The sequence below is a fragment of the Phaenicophaeus curvirostris genome, chromosome 1 (assembly GCF_032191515.1).
Source record: "Phaenicophaeus curvirostris isolate KB17595 chromosome 1, BPBGC_Pcur_1.0, whole genome shotgun sequence".
In the NCBI taxonomy this organism is placed as follows: Eukaryota; Metazoa; Chordata; class Aves; order Cuculiformes; family Cuculidae; genus Phaenicophaeus; species Phaenicophaeus curvirostris.
The window spans coordinates 98702130-98729439 of NC_091392.1; the positions used below are offsets into that span (position 1 = coordinate 98702130).

The 27310-nt window shown below is 47.8% G+C and overlaps 2 protein-coding genes across 11 annotated transcripts in view; one reads left to right on the plus strand and one right to left on the minus strand.

The window, feature by feature from the left end:
• Positions 1-4974, plus strand: part of ILDR2 (immunoglobulin like domain containing receptor 2) — a 40390-nt gene extending 35416 nt beyond the window's left edge. For all 4 annotated transcript variants that reach the window (XM_069869543.1, XM_069869552.1, XM_069869560.1 and 1 more), the window contains 3 exons: positions 160-367; positions 1281-1971; positions 2959-4974. In XM_069869543.1, coding sequence (XP_069725644.1) covers positions 160-367; positions 1281-1971; positions 2959-2994 — 935 coding nt within the window. In that variant the 3' untranslated portion in view covers positions 2995-4974. The remainder of the gene's footprint in view (positions 1-159; positions 368-1280; positions 1972-2958) is intronic.
• A 14523-nt stretch (positions 4975-19497) lies between these two features.
• Positions 19498-25787, minus strand: LOC138727279 (zinc finger protein 3-like). 7 transcript variants are annotated; one of them, XM_069869607.1, is made up of 5 exons: positions 25712-25787; positions 24168-24388; positions 22212-22286; positions 21736-21825; positions 19498-21280 (listed from the first exon to the last, which is right to left on the minus strand). In XM_069869607.1, the coding sequence occupies exons 4-5, from the start codon at positions 21785-21787 to the stop codon at positions 20361-20363; spliced, it is 972 nt and encodes a 323-aa protein (XP_069725708.1). In that variant the 5' UTR covers positions 21788-21825; positions 22212-22286; positions 24168-24388; positions 25712-25787; the 3' UTR covers positions 19498-20360. The 7 variants fall into 7 exon arrangements, with proteins under 7 accessions (XP_069725708.1, XP_069725718.1, XP_069725698.1 ...); XM_069869617.1 differs by lacking the exon at positions 22212-22286 and having other exon boundaries at positions 21736-21822; XM_069869597.1 differs by lacking the exon at positions 22212-22286.
• Between the last annotated feature and the right edge of the window lie 1523 nt (positions 25788-27310).

A 27310-nucleotide genomic window follows, 5' to 3' on the forward strand; every position in this document is an offset into this window, starting at 1 on the left:
TTGGATTCCATTTTGATTTTTTTCTAACGGAGTGCAGCTCAGCTTGGTTCTGAAAAAGCTGCAGCTGGGCCCACCACAGCCTTCCTGTCCTTTCCTTCCCTCTCACACATGCTATCAGGTGATGCCTCTCTCATTTCTTTTCTGCAACTTCCCCTGCAGATAACAACATCTCTGAACTCAGCTCTTTGCATGATGACGACTTGAACTTCCGTCAACCCTACCGCCAGATGCGAAGGAAACCTCTGCCACCCTCGGGGGACCTGGATGACGATGCTGAATACTGGGCAGGAGTGATGGGTGGGGGCAGCACGTCAAGATCACAGGCTGCTTCTGATTATAGGGATGAACGGGACAGTTTCCGGCACAGGTAAGGAGTGCTGTGTCATTAGGCAGCTATAACTGGCAAAGCAGTAAGGAACGGAGAAGAGACAGATGGTCTGGTAGCTCTTCTCCATTTCCTGCTGCTCTGCTTCCACTCAGCAGGACAGAAGGGTTAGAAACGAGAAATCTGGAGATGTCATTAGATGAGGTCAGAATTAACCTGGTTCCCACAAGCCTGTTGAGGTCTGCCCAGCTGGGCACAGTTAAGTACCAGCCTCATTCCAGGTGGGGTTGGAAAAGTGAGATCAGTAGGAAACCGAGCCACCCTTCGCTAAGTGCCCTTTTGAGATTTGTACTCGCTTCCTCCAGCACTTGCACTTTATTAGGAATCACTCCCCAATGCTTTGGTGCAGCAAGAACTCTACTCCAGGCCTCAAAGACTGGCATTTTGGTGCCTAGAAGAGAAATACTGCGTCCTTCCCTTACACAGCAGCAGCCCAGTATCCCAAAAGCAATGCCAGAGATTTCCTTCCCTCAGTACTAGGCTATTGTGCTGGCTCACTCCATTTAAACCTTCTTTGAAATTGCCCTGCTGTGAGCTTCTGTAGCTGGGTTCTTGGGTTTTCCCAGCAGGACATAACACCTACAGGCTTTGGGGCCAAGGAAAAGTCAGTCCAACCCTGCCTACTGGAGGGCAAGGAAGGTGCGGTCTGAGGTTAATCTCAGGTAATGTTAGATGTTTAGAGTCCAAGATATCTGCACTGAGCTGCCTTTAGAGTCAGCAGAGAGAAGCAGGGATATCTAGGATGTGATACGTCTCTTCCTGCAGAAGATGATGAAAACAGGTCAGATGATTCATACCCCAGGAGTGCCTGTTCCCCTCCATTGTCTGTGAAGGCAGCTGAGGGGATAAGCACAGATGAATCCTGCCTTCTAACACTACCTCTTCCCTTCTCCAGCCAGCAGAGATCCAAGTCTGAGATGTTGTCCCGTAAGAGTTTCTCTGTGGGAGTGCCGGCTGTTTCTATGGATGAACTGGCAGCCTTTGCGGAGTCCTACAGCCAGCGGACCCGGCGGGCGGACAGCCAGGAAACACGGCGTTTTGAGCGGTCAGAGTCACATGGCGGCCGCATTGGTGGGCTGCCCCACCAGGATAGCTCCATGGATGAGTACTACACCAAACGCAGCAGAGGGAACCGAGAGCCGCTGACGGACTCGGATCGGGGTTGGTCATACAGCCCACCCCGGAGACGGGCCCATGAGGAGAAGCACTTGCCTAGGCTGGTGAGCCGGACGCCTGGAGGGAGCCAGAAATACGATCACTCCTACCTCAGCAGTGTCTTGGAGAGGAAATCCCGGAGCTATGATGAGAATGGTGACCATAGTGAAACCCCCTCAAAGCTGAGCTCACAGCCCAGCCAGAGAGGAGGGGGAACTTACTATGCCTGGTCACCACCCTCTGCCTACAAAGCTGAGAAGTCACAGCAGCAACCGCAGCAGCCACCACCGTCGTCTGATCAGGAGGAAGAGGAGGACACCCTGCCCCCGTACAGCGAGAGGGAGCTGAGCCGAGGCCCTTCGTACAGGGCTAGGGAGCAGGCTTACCTCAACGCCTCTGATAAGAAGAGGAAAAAGGACCCCAAGAAAACAGTGAGGCCATGTCTGTTGCTCCCGATTAGGAAAACATTTTTCATGGAAAGGGTCATTGGGCACTGGAACAGACTGCCCAGGGAGGTGGTTGATTCACCTTCCCTGGAGGTGTTTAAGGGATGGGTGGACGAGGCGCAGAGGGTCATGGTTTAGTGTTTGATAGGAATGGTTGGACTCGATGATCCGGTGGGTCTTTTCCAACCTGGTGATTCTATGATTCTGTGAAATAGGCTGAGTGAGGAGCCACCTGTCGGGGGTTACTGACCAGAATTTAGGGGCAAGGGGGCTCCCCAGGAGAGCGGAGCCTGGAGTGCGAGTGTGGGGAACCACAGATAAGGGGAGTCAGTGTGGGTGTAGGAAGGATGAAGAGAAATAGCTCCTACGTAGGACTGCGTGATGGAGGAGATGTGCCTGGAACTGGGGTAAGGGATCTTTTTAGCATCTGTGGCCTGGAGATCCAAGGAAGTGGGAGCTGTGCAAAGGTTTAGTAGGCTCGTGGTGGGGAAGAGAACTTGCTCAGGGCTTAAATTAATTACAGGGCATTGTTTGGCCTTGATTCTGGTTAAGGGAGTGTTGAGAGACTCTTGTTCTGGACTGGGACAGGGTTAGTAGCAGGGCACAGCGTAAGAGACCTCAGGTCTTTCTGTAAGCAGTGAGATGACGGACTCCTGCGGGCGCATGCCCATGGGCACGTGTACAGGCCAAAGGCGTTCGTCTCTCAGCATCCCAGCAGGTGCAAAGCAATTCTGCCACAGTTCCGGCTAGTGAGGACTGATGAGTTCATGGTTGATGGGAAAGGGAGCTGGCTGAAGTCTGCTCCATGAGGGAGAAGTTGTCACTGGAGCTTAAGTGGCATGTGTGAGAGAGGAGAGGGGTGTGACTGGACAAAGCTGTTGCTGTTTGGTTTTGTCTCTGTCAAAGCTGTGCCTGTCTCTTTGTCCATTCCACGGGTGCTTTCCTGTTGACTTTTCTTCTCTCTCTTCTTAGAATGATTTCCCGACGAGGATGTCCCTTGTGGTTTGAAGTTGTTCTGGACGTGTCATGCTGATGCACTGGATACCCTGAGGTGACTGCAGTGGAAAAGATACAGAGCAACAAGCAAGTGAGGCCTCTGTGAACCTTCGCAGCCACCAGCCGTGGACTCTTTGTTTCAACTGTTTGTTTCATCAGGGCAGCGGAGGCTTTTGTATGAGACAGGCTCCCATGAGCAGCATTGGATCTCAGAGGCTCTGGGAATCTGCCAGGAAAATGAGGCCAAGGCTTTCTCTGGCACCCTGCTTTCCAGTGCCCTTCGTTCTGTGCTGGAAGGCAGCCACGTCCCTACTGTCCCTGCAGCCCTGAACTACAAGCGAGGCTGCCTTTGTGCCTCTTACACTGTCCTGTGTGCAGGGAGTGGCCTGTGTGCATACCTCTTGGTCTCCTCAGTTCTCTGGATAAAAAATGTCTCCATACGTATGCTTAGGGCCTTTTCTGTGTCATCCTCATGCTGAGAGGAGGCCTTGTTCTTACAGCTGTGGACTGCCTCCAGCTGATCGGGCCCTGCGTCTTGAAAGAAAATCTGCATCCTCTCAGACACTGTAGAAAAGGACTGATGAGGTGTTACTTTGGCAAGGGCTGAACACAGACAATTATGGGCTGGTTTGTTCAATATATTTAGTTTTGTTCGTTGTGTGATGGAAGTTGCAGGTGAGATTGATGTATTGTTTTGAAAGTGGATCAAAGTATCTTTTATTGTGATGAGAGCATGATGTGTTTTTTCCCCATCCCCAACTGTGATTTGTTTTGATACACTTGCATTTTCTTGGAGCTGAGCTATGACCCCATAGAGCTTCAAGCTAGAACATCTACTCCACTGTATGATAAGCAGTGCTGCAGCCCTGCTGGCACTCTGCTTCCAGCACCACCTGACATTCTGCATAGTGAGAAGCCTTTTTGTTTTAAAGAAGCAAGGAGGGGAAAGTCTCAGTGAGAAGACAGCCGCAGATCTTATTCTGTGATACTGGTATTACTCCTTTCTGGGCATTGTTCCCAGACATTGAAGAGAGCAGTAACAGCAGTGGAAAACTGGATGAACACAAGCTTTGAAAGTCACCTTTTTCACTTAAAACCATTTAATTCTCTTCAGTTGTGACATGGTTTTAGTGGCAGTTGTCTCAGGAACAGCTGAATTTAGAAGTGAGTCCTTCACACCATCTGGAAGCCTGACATTCTGGTTTTCATAGGGTATAATGCAGCCATTTCTTTAATTTTTAGCTTCTTAAATCATAATGTGAAGGAAGATGATGGGAACATTTAAAGGTCCAGTATCTTGATCTCTGTTGCGCCAAGAAACAACCTAGTGCTGTATTGTTATGGACCTTGTCTGCCACTGAAATGCTGTCTCTGTTAAGTCTGGAAATTTGAGGAGCTGTCTGGCCTCAGGTGCTTACTCACTATACTGTTTCAAACACAAAATTTATTAACATCATTGCAGTTCTCCATAAAAAATGATAGATTAATTTCTGTATCACTCCTTTGGCAGATCAGTTCACCAGGAATGATCAGTAGAGGAAGAATAATCTCCATAGATTTGATGACATTGCAGTTTTCATGCTAGAAGGTGAATTGATGGCTTTCTTCTCCCACGCTCCTCTAGCAATAGCTAATCTTGGAAATCCTAGTCCTGGATCTTACTGTCCGGAGAAGGATTGGCCTGCAGGGGCATACAATCATGGAATCACAGAATGGTTTGTGCAGGAAAGAGTCTTTAAAAATCATCCAGTTCTAACCCTCATGCCATAGGCAGGGACACCTTCCACTAGGTCAGGTTGCTCAAAGCCCCATCCAACCTGGCCTTGAACACTTCCAGGGATGGGGCATCTACAACCTCTCTGGGCAACCTGCGCCAGTGCCTGACCACCCTCATAGTAAAGAAGTTCTTCCTTATACCTAAATCTAAATCTCCCCTCTTTCATCTTAAAACCATTGCCCCAGGTAAAAAGTGTCCTTGTCTTTCTTGTAAGACCCTTTAGGTATTGGAAAGGCCACAACAGGGTCTCCTCGGAGCCTTCTCTTCTCCAGGCTGAACAACTACAACTGTCTCAGCCTTTCCTCATAGGAGAGCTAGTCCAGCCCATTGACTGTTTTCACAGCTCTCCACTGGGCCTGCTCCAACAGATCCATGGCTTTCTTGTGCTGGGGACTCCAAAGCTGGATGCAGCGCTACAGGTGGGTCTCACCAGAGAAGGGCAGTGTGGCAGAATCACCTTCCTTGACCTGCTGGCTACAATCCTTCTGATGCAGCCCAGGATGCAGTTGGATTTATGGTTTGCAAGTGCACATGGCAGGCTTATGTCCAGCTTCTCATTCACCACTGTCCCCAAGTCCTTCTCTGCAGGGCTACTCTCAATCCATTCACTCCCCAGCCTGTATTCATATTGGAGATTGCCCCATTTCAGGTGTAGGGCTGTGTGCTTGGCCTTGTTGAACCTCGTAAGGTTCACATGGGTCCACTCCTCAAGCCCATCAGGTCCCTGTGGATGGCATCCTTTCCCTCTAGCAAATGAACTACGCTACTCAGCTTGATGTTGCCCACAGGCTTGCTCTGGGTGCACTTGGTCCCACTATCTATGTTGTTCATGAAGATATTGAACAGCACTAGTGTTAGTACAGACCCTTGATGAACACCACTTGTTACTGATGCCTATTTGGACACCAAGCAATTGATTGCAGCTTTCTGAAGTCCAGCCAGTTCCATATCCATGAAATAGTCCATCAGACCCATATCTCTCCAATTTAGTGACAAGGATGATGCGTAAGGCTGTGTCAAAGGCTTTACAGAAGCCAAGGTAGATGGCATAACTTGCTCTTCCCCTTATCCACCAATGCAGTCACTCTATTGTAGAAGGCACAATTTACCCTTTGTGAAGCCGTGCTGTCTGTCTCTAATCACCACCATGCTATCCATATGCATTGACATGGCTTCCAGGAGGATTTGTTCCATGATCTTAGTGGGCACAGAGGTGAGACTGAGAGGTCAGTAGTTCCCAGGGTCCTTCTTTTTACCCTTTTTAAAAACGAGTGTGATGTTTCCCTTTTTTTCCTAGTCACTGGGGACTTTGCCTGACTGCGATGACTTTTCAGATAGAGAGAGTAGCTTATCAACTATATTTGCCAGCTACATGCCAGCCACATCCACTTGTATCGTGTCTGGGGAAACGAAATTCTAAATATTTTCATCTTTTCTCATCTTTAATGTATATTCCTAGGAAAATCAGCACAGTTAACAAGAGGTAGGCAGGTACTTGCTATCTGAAGTCTCCATGGCCTTGAAAGGCATACAGAGCTACACTACACGTTATTTTAAATTTAACATTTCATCCCTGATGTATGATACTAGCAGCAAGAAATGTTGATGTTTTGTTAGTCTGAAAACCTTTGGAACCATATGCCAGGGATTTCAAGGGAGTTGAGCTTGCTGTCTCTTGCATCAGACAGCCAGCAGCCCCAGGAAGCATTTTACATGGAAATTTGAAAGTGCCTCTGCAACATAGACTATGTCGGAAAGGGGCCGAACAGTGATTTAACAGTCTCTGAATACCTTTATCTTTTAAATCATGTTGGAAGCTAAAGCGTCACAATCTCTTCCTCATTTCAGTTGTGTCTGTCCCTTGTCTCAGTCACTGGAGTTTATTTGATCAAGCCCTCAGGAATGAGTCGTGTGTGTTAAAAATACAAGCCTTCTCATTTATTTGAATCATTTCTATTTGCTTGATGCTGGTACTTTAAGGCACTTGTTCACTGTGCGTGGGAAGTTGCCATTTTATATATCTAGCTTATAAAGAAGTAGTTGTAAGCTAATTCTCTTAAGAAAACTAATTCAGTTGTAGAAACAATTGTTCATAATAGCTACCCAACATTTCTTTTAATCCAAATACCTGGAAAAGTATTGAAGATTTTACGAGTAGAGATTCAATGAGTTTTACCAGATGATAAAAATTTCAGCCTCAAAAAAAAGAACAGGTCTTAATTCCTTGAAGTCAGATCCGGGCAGCACCCATCAGTTGGCTCTGCCTTTGCTTTAAAATTTTAGACTTCATATCTCCTTATACAAACCTGAATGACTTTTCGGTTGCTGATAGTGTCTGTCCTCAGGCCATCTTTATTTTTTCCATTAGAAATGCGTCTGCAGCAGCACCAAATGGAACAAATTGAAAAGTCAGGAGCGATGTAGAGAAGGGCTTCCTTTCTCTACAGCTGCACAACCCTAGTGACCCATGACTCTTGCAACAGAGGGGAGTAGGGGGCCAGAAGCTGAAGGAGGGGCTGAGAAGGAACCGCTTATTTTAGAGAAGAAGCAGTGGTTTGTGTCTGTGCCATCTTTCAGAACACCTGCACTGGGAAATAATGAGCCTGATTACTATTGGGTCTCAAATTATAAATTCTCCAGTGATCTATTTTTATTGTTGGCATAAAATTAAAATCCTTTTCATAAAGGATATAGGTGTCTGGGTCATGTCAAGGACATGGATGGTTTTATGGCCTTAAAAATGAAGCATCACAGCAGTGACTTGCTAATAAGGTAACTGAGATGATGAGTGAATCCTGTAAAAAAAATAAAAACCCTTGGAACAACAGGAGGACCAAGCACCAGCGGTAAAGTTGGCTGTGCTGTCAAAAATGTCATCTCAGCTACTGAAAAAGTTTTGACATAACGGAACATGAGTATAACTACTAATCATAATGACTTCTCAATAATCCCATTATTCCTTCTTTAGAGTACACTGTAAAAATTCTAGGGGGAGGCTTCAGTGTGAACATCCCCAGACTGCTTCATTTCCACTGAAATGGAAATGTAACAAAAATAGCACTTTGAATACCTAAAAATTTTGAGAAACTCCAACATATGTCACCTGAGCCAGCCAGCCAGAATGTGCAGAGCTGGAAGGGACCCACAAGAATCATCGAGTCCAACTCCTGTCCCTGCACAGAACAATCCCAACATTCACACCGGGTGTCTGAGGGCGTTGAACAAATGCTTCTTGAGTATTGTCAGGCTTGGTGCTGTGACTACTTCCCTGGGGAGCTGTTCCAGTGCTCCACCACCCTCTGAGTGAAGAACCTTTGCCTATTATCCAGCCTAAACCTTCAGGTACCCCAGGACACGTTTGCCCCCTTGGCTGCCAGGGCTCACTGTTGGCTCATGTTCAACTTGCCATCAGCCAGAACCCCCGGATCCCTTTCTAGAGGGCTGCCCTCCAGCCTCTCCCTCCCCAGTCTGTATAGATATCTGGGGTAGCTGTGTCCCAGGTGCAAAAACGTGACACTTGCCCTCATAGAATCACAGAATAATAGAATCACCAGGTTGGAAAAGACCTCTTGGATCATTGAGTACAACTATTCCTATGTGCCACTAAACCATGTCCCTGAGCACCTTGTCTACCTCTCTTTTAAATACCTCCAGGGATGGTGACTCAACCACCTCCCTGGGCAGCCTCTGCCAGTGCCCAATGACCCTTTCTTTGAAAAATTTCTTTCTGATGTCTGTAGATATCTAATCTGAACCTCCCCTGGCGCAGCTTGAGGCCATTGCCCCCTATCCTGTCCCCTGTAACTTGGGAGAAGAGGCCAGCACCCTCCTCTCTACAACCTCCTTTCAGGTAGTTGCAGAGAGCAATAAAGTTGCCCCTCGGCCTTGTTAAAATTCATGTGGTTATTGATTGCCCAGCTCCCCAATTTGTCCAGATCCCTCTGCAGTGGAGGTCTTTGTGCTGGTGTATAATACGGGGACTGCAATTGCGAGCATCCCAGCCTTGGTTACTCTTACCAGTTCAGAGATGGCCATCAGCTGCGTGCCCCAGGCCCAACTCGCCTTCCCCACACCCAGCACTGGTAGCTCTGTGTGGTGAGTTTTCCCAAGAGGTCCCCGCTCCAGCTGCGATGTTTGGGTCCTGAATGAATTATGGTTTTCCTTTTGGTTTGCGACTCAGGGTACCTGCTGCTTGTGGATCAGCAGTTACATTGCTTTTCCAGCCTCTAGGCAGGCTGTACCAGTTCACCTGTAACATAAAACAAATGGTTTTGCCATTACCAAAGAGACTTTTACATGCTAGTCCTCTCCAGAGTTACCTTAAACTGGCTGGAGAAATTTGTGGAAGGGAATAAAAAAGAGAGTATTGAGCATTGTAACATGCACTGGCCTTTTGCAGGGAGGAGAGAAGGGACATTCTGAGTTCTGAGTGGTTTTTTTCAGGGGATTTGTCCACACGTGGATGCTGCCACTGAGCTGTGCCCAGCTTCCTCCAGTAACAGTCTTTTGACGTGGCACAAAAAAATCTTTGTTTGGTCAAGTTGCTGGCCTGCTCCTGTAGTTTCAGGTTATCTTGAGAAAGGTAACTTCTAACTTTCCATATACTTGAAAAGGACTATATCTTTTTGACCTGAGGTCCCTCCCAAAGTGGCTTCTCTGAAGAGATGCTCCAGGGCATACGAGTATAAATCCCTGAGAAAGAGCAATCACAAACAGTTTAGAAGGGAGTTGGAACTGGATAATCGTAGAATTATAAAATAGTTTGTGTTGGAAGGGACCTTAAAGATCATCCAGTTCCGACCCCCCTGCCATGGGCAGGGACACCTCCCACTAGATCAGGTTGCTCAAAGCCCCATCCAACCTGGCCTTGAACACCTCCACAACTTCCCTGGGCAACCTGTACCTCACCACTCTCATAGTGAAGGAATTCTTCCTTCTGTCTAGTCTAAATCTGCCCTTCTCCAGTTTATACCCATATAAATGATCTTCTAGGTCCCTTCCAACCCAAACTATTCTATAATTCTGTGAAGTCAAACTTTCACCACAGAATTTTACAGGTACATAAAGACAACACCACAGTGTTTATTGTGCCTGGGCTATTCTGAAAATAATTTTAATGTCATAGAGACTGTTTTGCTGAGAAACTGCTTGGAGCTATCTTCCTTTTTCTCCAGGGAGCTGTCACGTGAAGATATGGGTGAGGATCTGTTCTGTGTCACTAAGTACAGGGTTTGGGACATGTGAAAAGAGAAGCTAATGGGGCTTTAGCTCATTTCTTGTCTGGGTCCAGGAGAAAAGAGATCTTTGGCATAAGCCAGGTAGTGCAGCTCTGACTCTGTGACTCCATAAATCTCTGCAGTACGGCATCTCCATTGGGCTATATGCTGGCCATAGGTGCTTTCCACAACAGCTGTAGAGCCGAAACCACCCTTGTTGTCACCTGGGGCTCCTAAAGGCCTTTTCTCATTGCCTGGGGGATCAGAAAAGAGATTCATTACATAAAGTGACAGGGCAGCTATCATTTTGATGTCATCTTCAAAATGCCAGGTGGTTTACCAGCATTAGAAACAGAAAAATCTCAAGAACAAAGTTAGCTAACACTAAAGGAATGAATCTGCCATGATTCCCCTATGAACCCTCTTGTGACCTTCATAACTGCTTTTTGACATTCGTCCCTGCCTGCACGAGGAGGGGGAGCTTGGCCAGGAGAAACCTTCACCTCCTCTCCCTTTCTCCCTGTCGTTTTTGTCATGCTTCTAATCCCTTTCTGACCCTCTCTGCTTTCCTTGGCTATTTCCAGTTAACCTACGGCGTTGTGCCTAGGGGTTCCTGTCAATTTAGATGTAGAGTGAGTGACATTTTGTAAAAAGACATTTTTACCCCTATAAAAGCAAAAATTACAGAATACACAAAGCAAAACTCCAAGCCCTCCAGAAATTCTCTCAAGCCCACGCAGGGATGTTACTGGGAGCATTTTAAAAATTAAAGCTGAACATAATTTCAAAACGAGGAAGTATTGTTTTCAACCCCAGGGCAGCTGCAGTCAGCTCTGAAGTGCAAAACAACAGGAGTAAACACATTCAGCTTACATTGTCCTTGGCAGAGCAGTGGCAGAGAAAAGCAGCATTTCATGAGTCACGGAAAGCAAATGGGAATCCAAGATGCTATTAGTTACGTTTAGGATTAAAAATATAGATTAGAAGTTCACAAGCTCATTTTAAAAGCAAAATTCAATTAAATGGCAAGGTTTTAATCTCTAATGCCTGGTGCTGGCTTTCCACCACACTTGCTCACTTTATATAGAAAAACGTATTTTTTTTTTCTGCAAAGCCTCTACTAGTGCTCTGAGAACAACATGCCCTCTGTGCCCAGAGGTGAAAGGAGCCTCTTTTGAACCCCTGTCCCAGGCAGACAGTCTGCAGAGCAGCAATGCTGTCCCCATCCTGCATCCCAACAGACTCACCTTTAGTTCTGTTTGTACAAGCTACACAGTGCAGAGACTCGGCTGGGAGCTAGGTGCCTGCTCCTGCTGGCTTTTCCTAGACTCTTTTGAAAGCCCCAGTCGAGGGCTATAGCCCACTTGCTGTTAATCAATAATCTGGGTTGTTCTCTTTTTTTGCAGCTGTTACTCACCTAGAACAGCCATTTGCCTCCCACAATGCAGAGAGTGGCTTTCTTTACTCCTTATTTTACTTAGATTGTCCTCTCCTGTAGTGAGCCTGTTTTCAAACGAGGGGGTGTAGAAGGACATAATAATACTCTGTATAATGAAAAAACAACACTCTAATAGCTTTTTGGGATACATCCTCATCCCCAGTTACAAAGCATTATGCATTTGCCATGCCTGCAGTTTCAAAGTTGTTGCTTTTGAGTTGTCACCATGGAGAATAAAAGCAGGAAAAGCTACTGCCAATCTGCCTTTTTATTATCCTGCAGGCAAACAATTTGCCCACGGTTTGCTAAGAAATTAGCAGTTTACATGAGCATTTTTCAACCCCTTTTTTCTGATTAATGGATGACAAACCAAACATTTTCCAGTTGAGCCACAGATCCATTCATAAATTTCATCCCTAACTCACAAGATAACACATACAGACACATTCTGCCCAGCTTCCTTTCATACAAGAAACCCCTACAAGTACCCCATGGAGCCACACTACTTCACAGAAGTGGAGAAACTCTCCCCTGGCTTTGCAGACCTAAAAACTAACCCCCTCTGTGGATTTTATTGGGAAACTATCTCCTGCCCACAGGCACGTTCTTTCCTTTTGGCAGCGTAACCCCTTTGTGCTAATGTCTGAAGTACTCCAGACTGATGGTTTTTGTCTCTCATAAACAAGTAACCTCATTTAGATCCTGTCTCCATGTTATAAATAATGGATGTGGACTATCACACTGTTTGCAGATGTAATCTAAGCAGCATTTACATGTTCAGATCCATATCTGGTAGGTGTTATCAGCAGCCAGCTGCAAAAGAAGTGCATGCAGCTTCCAGCTCTGGTCTCTATTTCCCAGCAAGACGTCATTTCTTGGCTCTTCAGTTTGGTCCCGGTGGAAAGGGAAGCAGCCCAGGCCCACCTGTTTCCTAGGGCAATGCTGGTCAAGCCTCAGAGAGCTCAGACCCGTTCCAGAAACCTCTCCTCAATGCTGGGCTGCATCACAACACCATTTGAATTTCCTGGCTCTGCACTGAACAAATGCCACAGGTTTGTAGCCTTGGAAAATATGGATCCAGACACAAGCATTAACAATCATAGAATGTGCGGAGCTGGAAGTGACCCACAAGAATCATCGAGTCCAACTCCTGTCCCTGCACAGGACAACCCCAACATTCACACCACGTGTCTGAGGGCGTTGAACAAATGCTTCTTGAGTATTGTCAGGCTTGGTGCTGTGACTGCTTCCCTGGGGAGCTGTTCCAGTGCTCCATCGCCCTCTGGGTGAAGAACCTTTGCCTACTGTCCAACCTAAACCTCCCCTGGTGCATCTTCCTGCCATTCCCTTGGGACATATCATTGGTTGCCAGAGAGAAGAGATCAGCAACTGCTCCTTTTCCTCCCCTTGTGAGGAAGCAGTAAAATGTGATGAGGACGCCCCTTAGTCCCTTTTCTCCAGGCTGAACAGAGCAAGTGACTTTAGCTGCTCTTAATTGGACTTCCCCTCTAAATCCTTCACCACCTTTGTGGTCCTCCTGTGGTCACTCTCCAGTAGCCTGATATCTGTTTTATAGTGTAGTACCCAAAACTGCATAAAATACTCAAGGTGAGGCCACACCAACGTGGAGTAAAGCGGGACAGTCAAATCTCTCGACCGGCCAGCAATGCTGTTCTTGAGGTACCCCAGGATGCGTTTGCCCTCTTGGCTGCCAGGGCTCACTGCCGGCTCATGTTCAACTTGCCCTCAACCAGAACCCCCAGATCCCTTTCCACGGGGCTGCCCTCCAGCCTCTCACTCCCCGGTCTATATAGATAGCCAGGGTTGTTGTATCTCAGGTGCAAAACTGACACTTGCCCTCGTTAATCTTCATGCGATTGGTGATTGCCCAGCTCTCCAATCTGTATAGATCCATCTGCAGGGCCTCTTTGCCCTTAAGAGTGTCAACAGCCTCTCCCAGTTTCATGCTATCCACAAACTTAGTCACTTTGAGTCCTGCATCCAGGTTCATGAATTTATGAAGACATTAAAAGTACTGGTCCTACGATGGATCCCTGTGGAGACCCACTGCTCCAGCCTGATGCAGCCTCATTCACTGTGACCCTTTGAGCCCGACCCTTCAGGCAATTCCTCACCCATTGCATTCTGTGTTTATCTGGCTGGATAAATAGGAGGAGACTGTGAAAGCCAGGATCGAAGGCTTCACTGAAATCCAGACAGATCACATCAGCTGGCTTCTCTTGGTCGCCCGGATGGGTGACCTTGTCATAGAAAGAAATTAAGTTTGCTAGGCAGGACCTTCCCCTTATGAACCAGTGCTGGCTGGGACCAAGGACTGTGCAGGTTTTCAGGTGTTTTTTGATGGCTTCTAGAATAATGTCTTCCATAATCTTAATGCGGGCTTAATCCTTGCATTTGCACTGAACTATAACAACAGCCGTGGCCTCTGGCCCAAAACGCCCAGGTAAGCAAGCTCCTTCCTTGGACATGCCCACTCTGCTTGGAGCACAGAACTGAGGGGAAGCGCAGGGAGTTCCACTTGAACATGTAGAAAAGCTTCTTTACATCTAGAGGGACAAAGCATTGAAACGGGCAGCCCAGGGAGGTTGTGGAGTCTGCTTCTCTGGAGATACTAAAAAACCCACCTGGACATGTTCCTGTGCAACCTGCTGTAGGCGAACCTGCTTTAGCAGCCAGGTGATCTCCAGAGGTCCCTTCTGATAAATGGCAAATGTTTAAGCTTGTGGATTGATCAGTAGAATGGCCTAAGCTTGTATATCCCATGGTGGTATGTGCCTTGAGAAATTTTTTTCTAAAGGGTGACCCATTGTGCAAGGAACAGGCATCCTTCAAGATAAGATAAGGAAGCAGGGAAGCCATTCTGCTCTGCCAGCAGAAAAGGATCGTTTTTCTCAAAGTTTGGGCTGCATCCTCCTTAAGGTTGAAAGTTTATCAACAAGGAAGACTTTGAGCCTTCATTCTTTGACCCTAGGGGTGTCCTCAACCACCAGAAAGATTAACTGCATGTGCAAACAAGCCGTGAAGGTATGTTAGTGACTCATTGAAAAAAAAAATGAATATGTAATACCTTTTCAGGAAATTAATATGCATAGATCTGTAATGTAAAAGACACACAGTTTTCTCGCTTGGTGTGTGTGTTTTTGGAGGAGCAATCCCCCACGCACCCAGCGCTGCAAATAAAGGAATTCCTGCTTAATAACAACTATCCAGTTGTTATCCAGTTATTATCTCAGAATCCTTACCCAACTGCACTTAGCCTCCCACTTCAGTGAGGAGTGTTAGAAAGCAAGGGGGGTTGGAAACTCCATCCTTTGAATCACTTCCAACCCAGCTGTTCTGTGAAACACTGATCGACTGGGCTTTGTAGCATTAAAGATCTCTAAGCTTAACACTTGCCTCTGAAAATAGTCTTTAAACCCTTTTTTTCCTCCATGTGCTGAAGGGGCTTGGTGTTTCTTTGGACCTTTTTATTCCTCCTCCTTCCCTCGCCATTGCCCTCCCCCGGTGAAGAAATCTCCAAACCCGCAGGAAGAAGGAAAGGTGACCATACCTTGAAGACAAATGGGGATGAGGAAGATGCAGCAATAGAATCATAGAATCATTAAGGCTGGAAAAGACCTTTAAGATCACCAAGTCAAACCACCAGGCCAACACCACCGTGTCTACTATACTGTGTCCCAAAGTGCCGTATCTACATGGTTTTTCAATGCCTCCAGAGACAGTGACACCACCACTTCCCCGGGCAGCCTGTTCCAATGCTTTGCCACTCTTTCAGTAAAGAAATTTTTCTAATATCCAATCTAAACCTACCCAGGTGACTTAAGGCCATTTCCTTTCACCCTCTCACTTGTTATCTGCTAGAAGAGACCAGCACCCACCTCTCTACAACCTCCTCTCAGGGAGTTGTAGGCAGTGATAAGGTCTCTCTTCAGCCTCCTCTTCTCTAATCTAAACAACCCCAGTTCCCTCAGCCGCTACTCATAACGCTTCTTCCCACTAATAAAAATACTGAGACGTCACCCAGCTCCATGGGAAGTCACTTCTGGCTGGGGAAATGTTTACACTAGCAAGGTAGAAGCCAGAGGTACCACTACTGCTCCTGCAGTAACTTCTGGTTACCCTGCATACAGGTAAGGGTCTTCCATGTCAAGACCCTGTTGGTCCAGAGCTTTTGGCTGTAGATAGAGGTTTGTGATTCAGAGCCATTTCTGAATTAGAGAAATGAGCCAGCAAAAAGGACCACTTATTACAGGAGATGTAGTGCCTTCAATTAATCCTCACTGTGAAAGCATTCCTTTCTGGTTATATCTCAAATTTGTTCCTATCAGCCTCTCTGGAGCAGGTGCTGGTGACTTTCATGTTATCACATCTTCTCTTCAAGCAACAGATTAGTCAGCACAATTGCCTCTGAATAGGTACTTCGGGGTAGTGAGAGTCTGAGCTCCAAGGGGATGCATTTTGCACTCAAGAGCCTGCTAAATGATTAATTTATTTAATCTCTCAAAGTTCCCTGCTTCCTGGCAAAGCCAGAATGTGTGTTTCTACAGGCTACAATCCTGCTTGCCTTGGAACTACAAATTTTGGCAAGGACTGTAATGTCCAGTAAGGTGGAGAAGAGGTAAAACCATGTCATAAAGAGCTACAATCTTCACCTCTTACAGATACACTTCTGTGTCCTACCTAAGGACCACTGCATCTATTTGTCATCACTAAATCTACATAGGATCACAGAAAACACACTTGTGGTCCATGTAAATAGATCTCTGATGGGAGGATGTACAGTTAACTATGGATTAAAGCAAATCAGCCAAATAAGAACTGCCAGGGGGGCTCTGGCACTGTGGGACTGCCCTGCTGGGGAGGGCATAGCCCAGCTACCAGTGTGGCTTGCTGCTGTCGGCTGTAGGCTCCGTGTCTCCCTGTAGGGAGCAGCCCTGCTGCTTTCAGCAGCCTCCCATCAGCATCCCCAACAAGGGGAACCAAAACCCCCTCTTTCACCTTCTGATCAGTAAGATTCAACAGGAAGGGCAAGGTTATGAAAACAAAGACTGTCTTAGCTATATAAGCTCTTCCTGGGTTTCTCTTTCAAGTTTTTGGCAATCTTAGGCTTTGAAGGACAAGTCTACACAGTTAAAGTTTGAGGAATACCTGCCTAAAATGCACGTCCTACAAAACTCTCTGTATCTGCTTGGCTACTACTGTTAGTGCATGCAGAAAGGATGTGTGAGCTGGTACCTGGAACGTTTGTCTTTAAAATTCAGAGCCCCAGCACCCTGAGGTGAAACTATGAGCACAGTCAAGTGCTCAGGATTTCTGAAAAAGTAAAACTACTCAAACTAGCAAAACCCCACAGTCTGCACACATCCCAGTGCAGCCAATATGCATCACCAATGTGCACCCTCCAGCAGCCAGAACCAACTGATGCAACTTGGAACCTGCATCTTTGCTGAACGGAGCTGCCAAGACCAAGAGGAAAGACACTTGGTCCCATGCACAAACAGGCCTTAGCGTGACAGAACTTGTGTGGGTGGCAGACTTGAAGCCTAAGGTATCACCGGAGGAGAGAAATGGGTTTTGTTTGTTGGTTTGTTTTTTTAAATAGAAATATATATTTATTCATAGTGATTTTCGTCTTCACTTCTGAGAAGAGAGAACTGAGACTGCCTTCTGTTCAGGTCAGTATGGTTACTGAGTGGAAAATTTTACTCCCCAGTTTCAGTAAGATGCAAGTTAGGCTGGTTCTTCTAAATAGCTGTGAGAGGAAACTTACTGCAGCACCGCTCTCTAATCAAAAGGCCTCCGTGGACAGCCTGTCATCCTGATGAGAGACACTTCTTAATTAAGCATAGATGTCACAAGGTAGCTGAAACAATTCCTAAGTGTTCCAGCTTCCCTCATCGTATCGATGAACCTGGAGTTACTGAGCTTGTGGGAAAAGTGGGAAGCATCCAAGTCTTGCTGGGGCTACCAGAAATCCATGCACTTCTCTGAAAAGCTCAACTTTACTTGCAGGGAAATCAATTAAACAGCAGCTCTTGTAGCTAAGCTTAACTGAGCTCCTGTTTGAACCTCTAAATTACACTGAATTAATGATTAAATTTGTTCCAATTAATGGGAAAACCAGAAAGAATCCATGGCCAAAATATTGGACAAACTGTTTAAGCTAATGAAGGAGGACACCGGTGATTGTGAAGCAGCTGATACTGAGAGCCTGGAGGAGGGAAAGGAAACAGCTGCCTGTGGATAAGCACTAAATTCAAGCACAGGAGCAAAATGAAGAACACACTGGTGTGCATCAACACATCAAGTGGCAACAGAGGCAACTGAGAAATGCTGCATAAATATTGATCCTCTTACTTAGCTGATTAGTATACTTAGGTTACCTCTACAGAAGTGTGTAATACGGCCCTTGGGAGTGAACCTGGGTGATCAGTCCCTGATGGTCTGCTCTGCATAAGGTATTAGTGTGCTTCTATGCTATATTCTGCAGTAAAATTGTTTGCAGTATTCCACACCCAGCGACTGATTGCTCCTGAAGGACCACCAGTTGAACACAGCTGTTCTCTAGGGCACCCCACAAGAGCTACACGTGTAGAACACTAGGACACAAGTCCACCCAAACACACAGCCTGGGCCATGTCCAGCTATAAGACAACCTGGCATTTTCAGAAGATCACCTGGGCTAATATCACTTGGCTTCTGTCCCCCCGAGCAGCTCTTACCGTGTAGATGTAACCGTTCTGCTCATCACATCGCTTTGCTCCTTCCACAAATGAACACGATAGGCTGATACATTAACTCTGGGGCAAGACATGTTATCAGCCACTTTATGGGGGAGATGTACCATTCAGAATAAACACATATTTTGGTAACACCATGTGCAGCAAGGGAAGCACAGAACTGAATTGTAGTTTCCATCATACTGTAGCAATGGGCGTATGCGTCTTCCTGATGGGGCTGGGGTAATGCAGGAACTAGGAAGGAAGTGTGCCAGGCTTTCTTGGGAGCAAACAGCAATTGTGGCCACATTACTTATCTCCTTTTTGGCCCACCGGTCCTCCTCTGGCAGCAAGCCCCTCTCTCAGTGGGATGTCCCCTACTGCTTGTGAGGCCATAGTTTAGACTGGACTAATGCAGTTTAAAATGAACTCTCTCTGAAGTCTGTCATTTAAAAACCGTGGATCTTCTTATGGATCTGACTTAGGGCACAGCCACGGGAACAGTTAATCAAGCACAGCTACATTAATTCAGGCTCTGTGGGGGAAACTGGGAGTAGCATGAGACTAAATGTCTTAAACCAGATCTACTGCCCGTGGATCATGAAGCTGTGCCCTCTGTGATAGCAAATGGTGGCTAAAGGAGGTATAGACGCATCCGCATTACTCAGCCTGTAATTCCAGTCACACTGCTACTGCTCACAGCTTGCTTGTTCTCTCAGAATCCTGTGCTCTTCATGCTGGGCGTTCTCTTTGCCCTTAGTGATATCTTCCGTTAGGGAGCTTACCTCTCTACCAAAGCTCGTTGGCAGCATTAGGCCTTTAAGTGGTGCTGAAAATAAAAATTCTACAGTACAACAGATTTGATCACTTCATTTTCTTGCCTGAAGCACACTGTGATTTCTTCCCCTGTTTGGCTCCGTGGGTGGAACAGGCATTTCAGTATACACTGCCACGTTCATTACAAGGAGTTCTCCCATGCTAGAGATATTAACATCTTTGTTATTACTGCCAGTTCTCTCCTCCCCCGTACCAAGCGGTCGCCTGAACTAGAACTCCTTTTAAGGACAGCCTCCCAGTTGTAGTATTCTCCTCAAAATTATGACGATCAGAGGTCAATTCCTTCTGCTTTCTCAGAATCTTGCCTCCCCCATTTTCCTTGGAAAGTCATTATTAAAAATGTCAAAACCGCTGGCAAAAATATCACAGAAATGCTAGAAGTCAGTGTCATAATTACCTCTTTGTAATCATTAACAACTCAAAATCACAGCATTTAAGTTAAAGAGTTTAATGCAAGAAAAAATGTTTAACATTTAATACAAAACCAAAGTTTGACGTAGCTTATTTTTCAAACATCCTATTTCTGTTCATCAACTGACAATTAAAAGATCACAATTCAAAATTTAAAAAGTCATCCTAAATACTTTTAGAAGTCTTATAAAAGCATTCATAAAGTGCCACCCACAAAAGCAGCTAAACAAGAATCCGAGAGAAATACCTATTAGGATGTTGATTTACTTAATTGCTGCTGAAGACTAAGCTGTCAAGCAGCACTGTAATTTGTGGAACAGTCAGTTTAACGACCATGCAACCCAGCATAAATATTGCTCCACAGAACAAGTCCCAACAGAACATCATCTGGGCCCACAACACATACACTGAGGCACTCAGCACAGTCTTGTGGGGTTTTAAAATAAATAAGATGTCAACACAAGACCAAGAATATCGGCAACTGGGAGATGTGGATTCCAAGGGGAGTGATCATCCCAGACTGTGGCCTTACCATGGGGGAAAACCCAGGCAGCTTGTACAGAAAACAGGTACAGATTTTAGCTGGTTTTCACTTAAATAAAAATCACCCCCCACTAGAAATAACGGAAAAAGGCACTGATCCTTGGAGCATCTCTATGTTCGCCTCTCTGGCCTTGAATGTACCATACTGTAAGCACCTATCTTTTCGCCATCCCCAAAAGAGGGGTTCAGGACCATTGCACTGCAGTGAACATGCACTAGTTTGCTTGGCAGCAGCCTCCCATTTTGCTCGAGTGTCTAGGCAGTGCTCACGAACAGATTTACCCAGAAGAAAAGGGGACAGGCTCTGAGGGCTCCCTCTCCTAGAATTCACGCCTCATATTAGATATCCAGGGAGCAGCTGTAGGTCTTCCCAGCACCAGGTATCTGTTGTCGCGTGGCATCCTTCTCTTCGCCACCTACCCTGTATGATGCTTCTGGTGGCGCACCAGCTGGGGCTGGAACCGAAAGCTTTCCCCACACTGGGAGCAGTGGTACGGCTGTTCCCCTGTGTGAATGCGCGTGTGCTTGATGAGGTTGGAGTTACCGCTAAAGCCTCGGCCGCACTGGCTGCATTTGTAAGGCTTCTCGCCAGTGTGGGTACGAGCGTGGTTGATGAGGTCAGAGCTCTGCCCAAAACACTTGCCACACTGCCCACAGGCGTAAGGCCGGATGCCGTCGTGGGCTCGCTGGTGCTGAAGGAGGTGGGAGTGTTGGCTAAAGCTTTTCCCGCAGGCTGGGCACTTGTAGGGCCGCTCGCCTGTGTGCATGCGCTGGTGTTTGATGCAGGTGGAGCTGTCGCTGAAGATCTTCCCACACTCGCTGCACACATAGGGTTTGAGCCCCGTGTGGATGCGCTGGTGCTTGAGGAGGTTGGAGCTCTGGCTGAAGCTCTTCCCGCACTCAACACAGGTGTAGGGTTTCTGGCCTGTGTGGACCCGCCGGTGCTGGATGAGATGGGAGCTCTGGCTGAAGCCCTTGCCACACTCCCCGCAAAGGAACGGGCGCTCCCCAGTGTGCATTCGCTGGTGCTGGATGAGGTGGATGCTCCGACTGAAACCCTTGCCACACTCGGAGCAGATAGTCGGTCGCTCTGCACGAGGGGCTCGTCGAGAGGCTGCTGCCATCCTTCTCTCCTGTCTTTTCACCAGGCTGATACCAGAGCAAGGCAGCTTAGCCTCCTCTTCCTCCTCATAGTCACCTTGCTGTGCCTCTGGGAAACCATGCTGACTTCCATGGCTGTCCCCAAACTGTCCCTCTCCTCCTCTGGAACCTGCTGCAAACACGTCCTGCAGATCTGCGCTTGCAAGGTAATGTGGAAGGGGACCAAGCTCACCACCTGGAAAAAAAGTACAGCTCCAATTGTGATTCCTGGTGGGAAGTGGCACAGCGCAGAATGAGCAAGCTGTTCTCCAAGGGAGCCTGGTCTGCACCATGTAGGAGAAGAACTAAAGGGAAGACTGGGAGGAAATGGAAACCTAGCTGTGAGAGAGGCTGTACGGTGTCCTCATGTGACACAAGGCAGATGTGCCATGAAAAGCAGAGCCAAGGGCAATGCTACAGGTGTTTCCTTGCCCCTTAGAAATCTTCACGTTTTGTTTTCTTAATATTCAGTCTTATACATACTCTTAACAGCAGGCTGACAAAGGCAGGCTCTCTGCCTACCCTGAGTAGGGAGGAGCAGGTCTCAATATAAGCTGCGTGGAATAAGGTGGCTTAAACAGCACTGAGGCTGCTCAAAGAGCATTTTGTTTACCCTCTGTTACCCCTGCACTTATCTAGCTTATTCCTCACCCATGTGTGTCTCCTCCAAAGCCTCATGATCTTGTTCTTCTCCTTGGTCCATGCGGGCAATTACGTCAGGTTCAGCAATCAGGAATCCTTCTTACAAAAGCAAGCAAAAGTAATCTTAATTGAATTCAGCAAAAGCTTGTCGTATGTCCCCCCGCTGAATATGGGGAACAAGCAGAGCGTCGCATAAGAGGATACAATCAACTGAACAAGCATTTATGGACATCCTGATAACTACTGAAGTATCTGGTGTCAGATACCTTTTCTTTCCTTAAAGGCAATTCAAGGTTGTCCCTCCTCTGATAAGCAATATCCACTAGGACATACACCAGACGTGCTGGACTCAGAACTGGTTGACAGCAATCATAGATAAGCAAACAGCAAAACTCAGCTATATTTACATTTCTTTAATAATGACAGCCACAAGACTAATTACTCCCCTATGATTACTTTAAATGGAAAAATGATTCTCTACTCACCAGAACCCGATTTTCTTACTTGTTACCTCATCTCTTCTTTCTCCTCTGAGACTCTCAGGCTGAGGCAGCGAAAACCTGAAAAACAGGCATTTTGATGCCTTATCTACTGCAGTTGGATTCTGGTAGTTCCCATCCTCGCCTTCCCGCTGAGCTCCAACAACTGCCACGAATGCAACTGCTGGGCAGTGTGCCCTTACAAACACAATCAGCATCAATATCAAGAATTTTTCCTTCGGTATTTACTATTTTAAGACTAAACTCAGTTAAACAGTACAGAACAGCAGTTAGCATCAAGAGGGCAGGCATAGGCATTAGCAGTGGCTGCATAAAGAAGTGCAGAAGAACAGAGAAGATACAATGGTAAGGAAAATCCCACTTTATTTGGAAGAGTAAGAATCAAAGATGGCAGGGAAAGGATACCACGTGGATGAATCTAGGACCAGAAGTGGACATGCATCACAGCTAAAGCTGAGATCACATATGGGAATATTTTTAAAGCATTTAAGACATTACTTTTTTCTCCTATTTTAATCTTTATAGTTAACATAATACTAGTTTGCATCACTCAAGAGATACACTCCCTGAGCTCTGCTTCAAGCTGCCAGTCTCTCTGGACACTCAGTACCTCTGGACAACCACTCTAGCTCCAGATGGAATTGACTAACTAGACAGATGGGCTCCGGTGCAAACACTGTAAAAAGATGGGTGCCTAGTCCTGGACTGCTTTATCCACCACTGACAGCTATTTGATGGCAGGCAACGGGTAATAAGGGATTAGATAATGTCAGAATCAAGGCTGAAGGGAACAGCTTTGGACCTCAGTTTCAGATTATATAACTGGACCTCAGATTATATAACTACCAGTCTTGAAGTCTTTGACCCTAGGTGGCAAAGCTGGACAGAAAGAAAGGGAGCAAGCGAAAGAGAAAGACTGCAATCTCAAACTGTGAAACTGCAAAGAAAAAAACAATCAGATAAGCAAAAAAGAAGCCTTATCAAAAAAAAAAAAAAGTAGCTTTGGAAGTTAATAATCTAAGTTCCTACTTTAAATATCTGCTGAACGCTGAAGCGGACCACCTCTGCAAATGGATCATTTCCAGCAGCTCCAAGATGATATATGAAGGGAGGTTGCTTTCTGCAACCCTACAACTCTCAGGGCTTCGGCGCTACCGAGAATTTCTGCTGCAACAGTTTGGCTGTACAAGCCGCCCAAGCTATTTGTATGCTGCAATATGTACCAGATGGCCCACCCCCACTCTAGAGCAGGAGGAGTCAAAACCCTGTGCACACACAGACCTTTCCCCCAGGCAGCTAACCGCAAACAGCACTGTTTTTGTCTCTGAAAGCTGTCAACAAACAGGAACTCTGGAGGAGCAAATCCTTCAGCATTTCAGAGGCGGTACCAGCATCTGACAAATGTCCAACAATCACCCTCCACGGAAACATCTAAGCAAGCAGACCCTGTGAAAATATCCTAGCTTAGGTTGCCATCGACATGTTGCTGCCACGCTCAGATTTGCTGTGGCAGCTTAGCAGAAAGCAGACAGGCTTTACACAATTAACAGGCTAGTCTGGAGAAAGAAGCGTTTCTTCCTCTCCCACAAAGACAAGTCATATTTCTGTGAAAGGATGGGACAAAACTCATCAACAGAGGAAACGTTCCTTCAGGGATTTCATCTGTGACTGGCAGGAGCATATCCTTGGGCGTACTTGGCTTATTGCTTGAATGAAGAATAGAGTGAAGAAAATGAAACTCAAACAACATCTGTGTGTGGGTGTGTGGGGTTACTGTATATGGTATCCACAGCTTTACTAAAACAAGATATGAAGGGTATCTAATTTCGACCTCCAGCAGCGGCTCTGTAAACACACCATACTGTTCCTAGGGCTGTGGCTTTAGTATTGTGATAGCATATATAGATTTTGTAGCCTGGTCCTACAATTTATGCTCTTTACCTTAGCTATTTGCATACAGCTACTTATTTTCTCTTCTGACCACTCAACTCTGTGTTCCTCCTGTGGCTGTACCAGGCTGTGGAGGCTGTGGGACTCGTCGTAGCGCAGAACGCCATGGTTTCAGCTTCTGGTGCTCCTTGGGATCCTGCAGTCTGCTCCTCAAGTGCTGTCAGAGCCTAAAGCGCTCTCTGCAGGGTCACGCCAGGCACAACAGCACAAACCTGCAATTCAGAAGGTGGCGTTCAATATCTTCTACTCCCCAGTTATTATTTGGGATGGGTAAAGCTTGCAGTAAAATCAAGGTGAAGACATTTTTTATCACAAATAAAAAAAAGCTAATTATGCAGCTGCATAAGGGGAGGGGCTCTTTACTAGGGAGTGCAGGGATAGGATGAAGTGGAACAGTTTTAAGCTGAAAGAGGGGAGATTTAGATTAGACATTAGGAAGAAATTTTTTTCCTATGAGGGCGGTGAGGTGCTGGCACAGGTTGCCCGGGGAAGCTGTGGCTGCCCCATCCCTGGAGGTGTTCAAGGCCAAGTTGAATGGGGCTCTGATCAACCTGATCCAGCGGGAGGTAGGTGTCCCTGTCCATGGCAGGGGATTGGAACTGGATCATCTTTAAGGTCCCTTTCAACCCAAACCATTCCACGGTTCTATGATATCGGCCTTGTCTTGGGCATGATGAGAATCCCCTTCCCTGTCCCATCAGACTTGTTCATGAGCTATAGCACATGCCAGTGACTGCCCTCCTGTCCAGCTTGGGGTTCCAGGGAAGCCATAAGACAGACCTGGGAGGCAGAACAGGAACGGCACCGTGGACTGTGCTGCCAGAGCACCCGCGGGCGAGGTGTGCAGGGTGAACAAGCACCTTGCGGCCAGTGGGAACAAGGACTTTCCACAGCGGCAGGGCTCCAGCCTCCTGCAACCGCGGTCATGGGCACGGACAGACATCTGCTCTGTGACAGGTGGAAAGGGGTGAGCGGGGGAACCGCAGGTAAGGGATTCATGCAGACAGGGATGTCAGATGAGAGGGAATGGCCTCAAGCTGCGCCAGGGGAGGTTCCATTTGGACATTAGGAAAAATTTCTTCACTGAAAGGGTTATCAAGCACTGGAAGAGCTGCCCAGGGAGGTGGTGGAGTCACCATCACTGGAGGTGCTTAAAAGATGGGTAGATGAAGTGTTTAGGGATGTGATTCAGCAGGGACAGTCACGACTGGGCTTGATGATCTCAAAGGTGGTTTCCAGCCCGGAGACTCTGGTTCCACAGCTCCGGGGCCGGGGTGTGCCAGGGGCCCCCTCCCCGAGCCAAGCACACACAGAGGCTCCCAGAGCGGTCCGACCGCCGCCCCGAACCCGGGTCCCCACGGCGGGAGGCACGGAGACACGGCGAGCCGCGCCACGGCGAGCCGCGCCGCGCTGAGCCGCGCCGAGCCGCGCGGCGCCGAGCCGAGCCGAGCCGAGCCCAGCCCAGCCCAGCTGCGCCGAGCCGAGCCGAGCCGAGCCGAGCCGAGCCGAGCCGAGCCGAGCCGAGCCGAGCCTACCTGCAGCGCTCCCGCCACTTCCTGCTCCGCGGGCAAAGGGCGCTTCCTGGGCGGGGCGCACCGGGAGCGGGGCCGGGGAAGCGGGATAGGAATGGGATGGGAGCGGGAGTCCCGCTGGCCGCGGGGCCTGGCCGGAGCACGGAGGGCTACAGCCAAGTGCGAGGCGCTGTCCCCGGGTCGGGGCGCTGCCCGGTGCCGGCGCGGGGCGGGGGGCGCTGTGAGGGGGTGAAGGGCTCGGGGGCCGCTCGGTGAGCAGCTCGGCCTGAGCCGCAGGGAGCGCTCGCAGCCCGGAGGGAAACGTGTCCGGGGCTGCACCGAGGGGAGCGTGGGCAGCAGGGCGAGGGAGGGGATCCTGCCCCCACCCCGCTCCTCTTGGGAGACCTCGTCTGCAGCGCTGTGGCCGGTGCTGGGATCCTCAGCGTAAGAAGGAGATGGAGCTGTGGGAGCGGGCCCAGAGGAGGCTACAGGGATGGTCCGAGGGCTGGAGCAGCTCCCGTACGAGGACAGGCTGAGAGAGTTGGGCTTGTTCAGCCTGGAGAACAGAAGGCTCCAAGGAGACCTTATAGCGACCTTCCAGCGCATGAAGGGGCTGCAGGAAAGCTGGGGAGGGACTGTTCACAAAGGCTTGTAGGGATGGGACTGGGGGCAATGGAAATAAACTGGAGGGAGGCAGATTTAGACTAGACAGAAGGAGGGATTAATCTTCACTATAAGAGTGATGAGGCACTGGCACAGGTTGCCCAGGGAAGCTGTGGCTGCCCCATCCCTGGAGGTGTTCAAGGCCAGGTTGGATGGGGCCTTGGGCAGCCTGGGCTGGTGGGAGGTGTCCCTGCCCATGGCAGGGTGGGTGGAACTAGGTGATCTTTGAGGTCCCTTCCAACACAAACCATTCTATGATTCTGTGATTGTGCTGCCAGAGCACCCACAGGCGAGGTGTGCAGGGCGGGCAAGCGCTCTGTGGCCAGCAGGAATGAGGACTTTCCACAGGGGCAGGGCTCCGAACAGCCTCCTGCAACTGTCATCAGAGGCACAGGGTGGAAACTGGGGACGGACAGGCATTTGCTCCGTGACAGGTGGAAAGGGGTGGACGGGGGAAACTTTAAGTAAGGGATTCAAGCAGTACCGCTCAGGGGGCTGTTTCTCAAATCAGGTTTTCCTGCACCCCAGGGTTTGTAAACACCAGCTTTGTTTTACAGCCTGTATTCAAGGGTGGGTATTTGTTAAAGTGCTTTCCCTTAGAGCAGTCAGGTGCTTGGGCATCAAACTGTCCAGCTTAACTCGAGGGCGGAAGGGAAGCAGCTGAAGTGGGGTACATAGTGGTTGTCTGTGGTAGGGAATGGAACACAGCCTGGCAGCTCCATGTGAGGGCTGTGCAAGGTGGGAGAGGAGATGGGAAGTCACTTTGTTCTGGAATTATTGCCTCATTTGGAGAACTTGGCCATGGGAAGGAAATGTACATGTGGTTTTACAACAGTGCCTTCTCTCCTTCATTTCTCTGTGTTGTTTGTACCTGGAGAGGAAAAGGTACGTGACTATGCTGTGTTTTTTCATGAAATGCGGTAGGAAATCTGAGAGACCAGGTGAATAAATCAGTTCTTC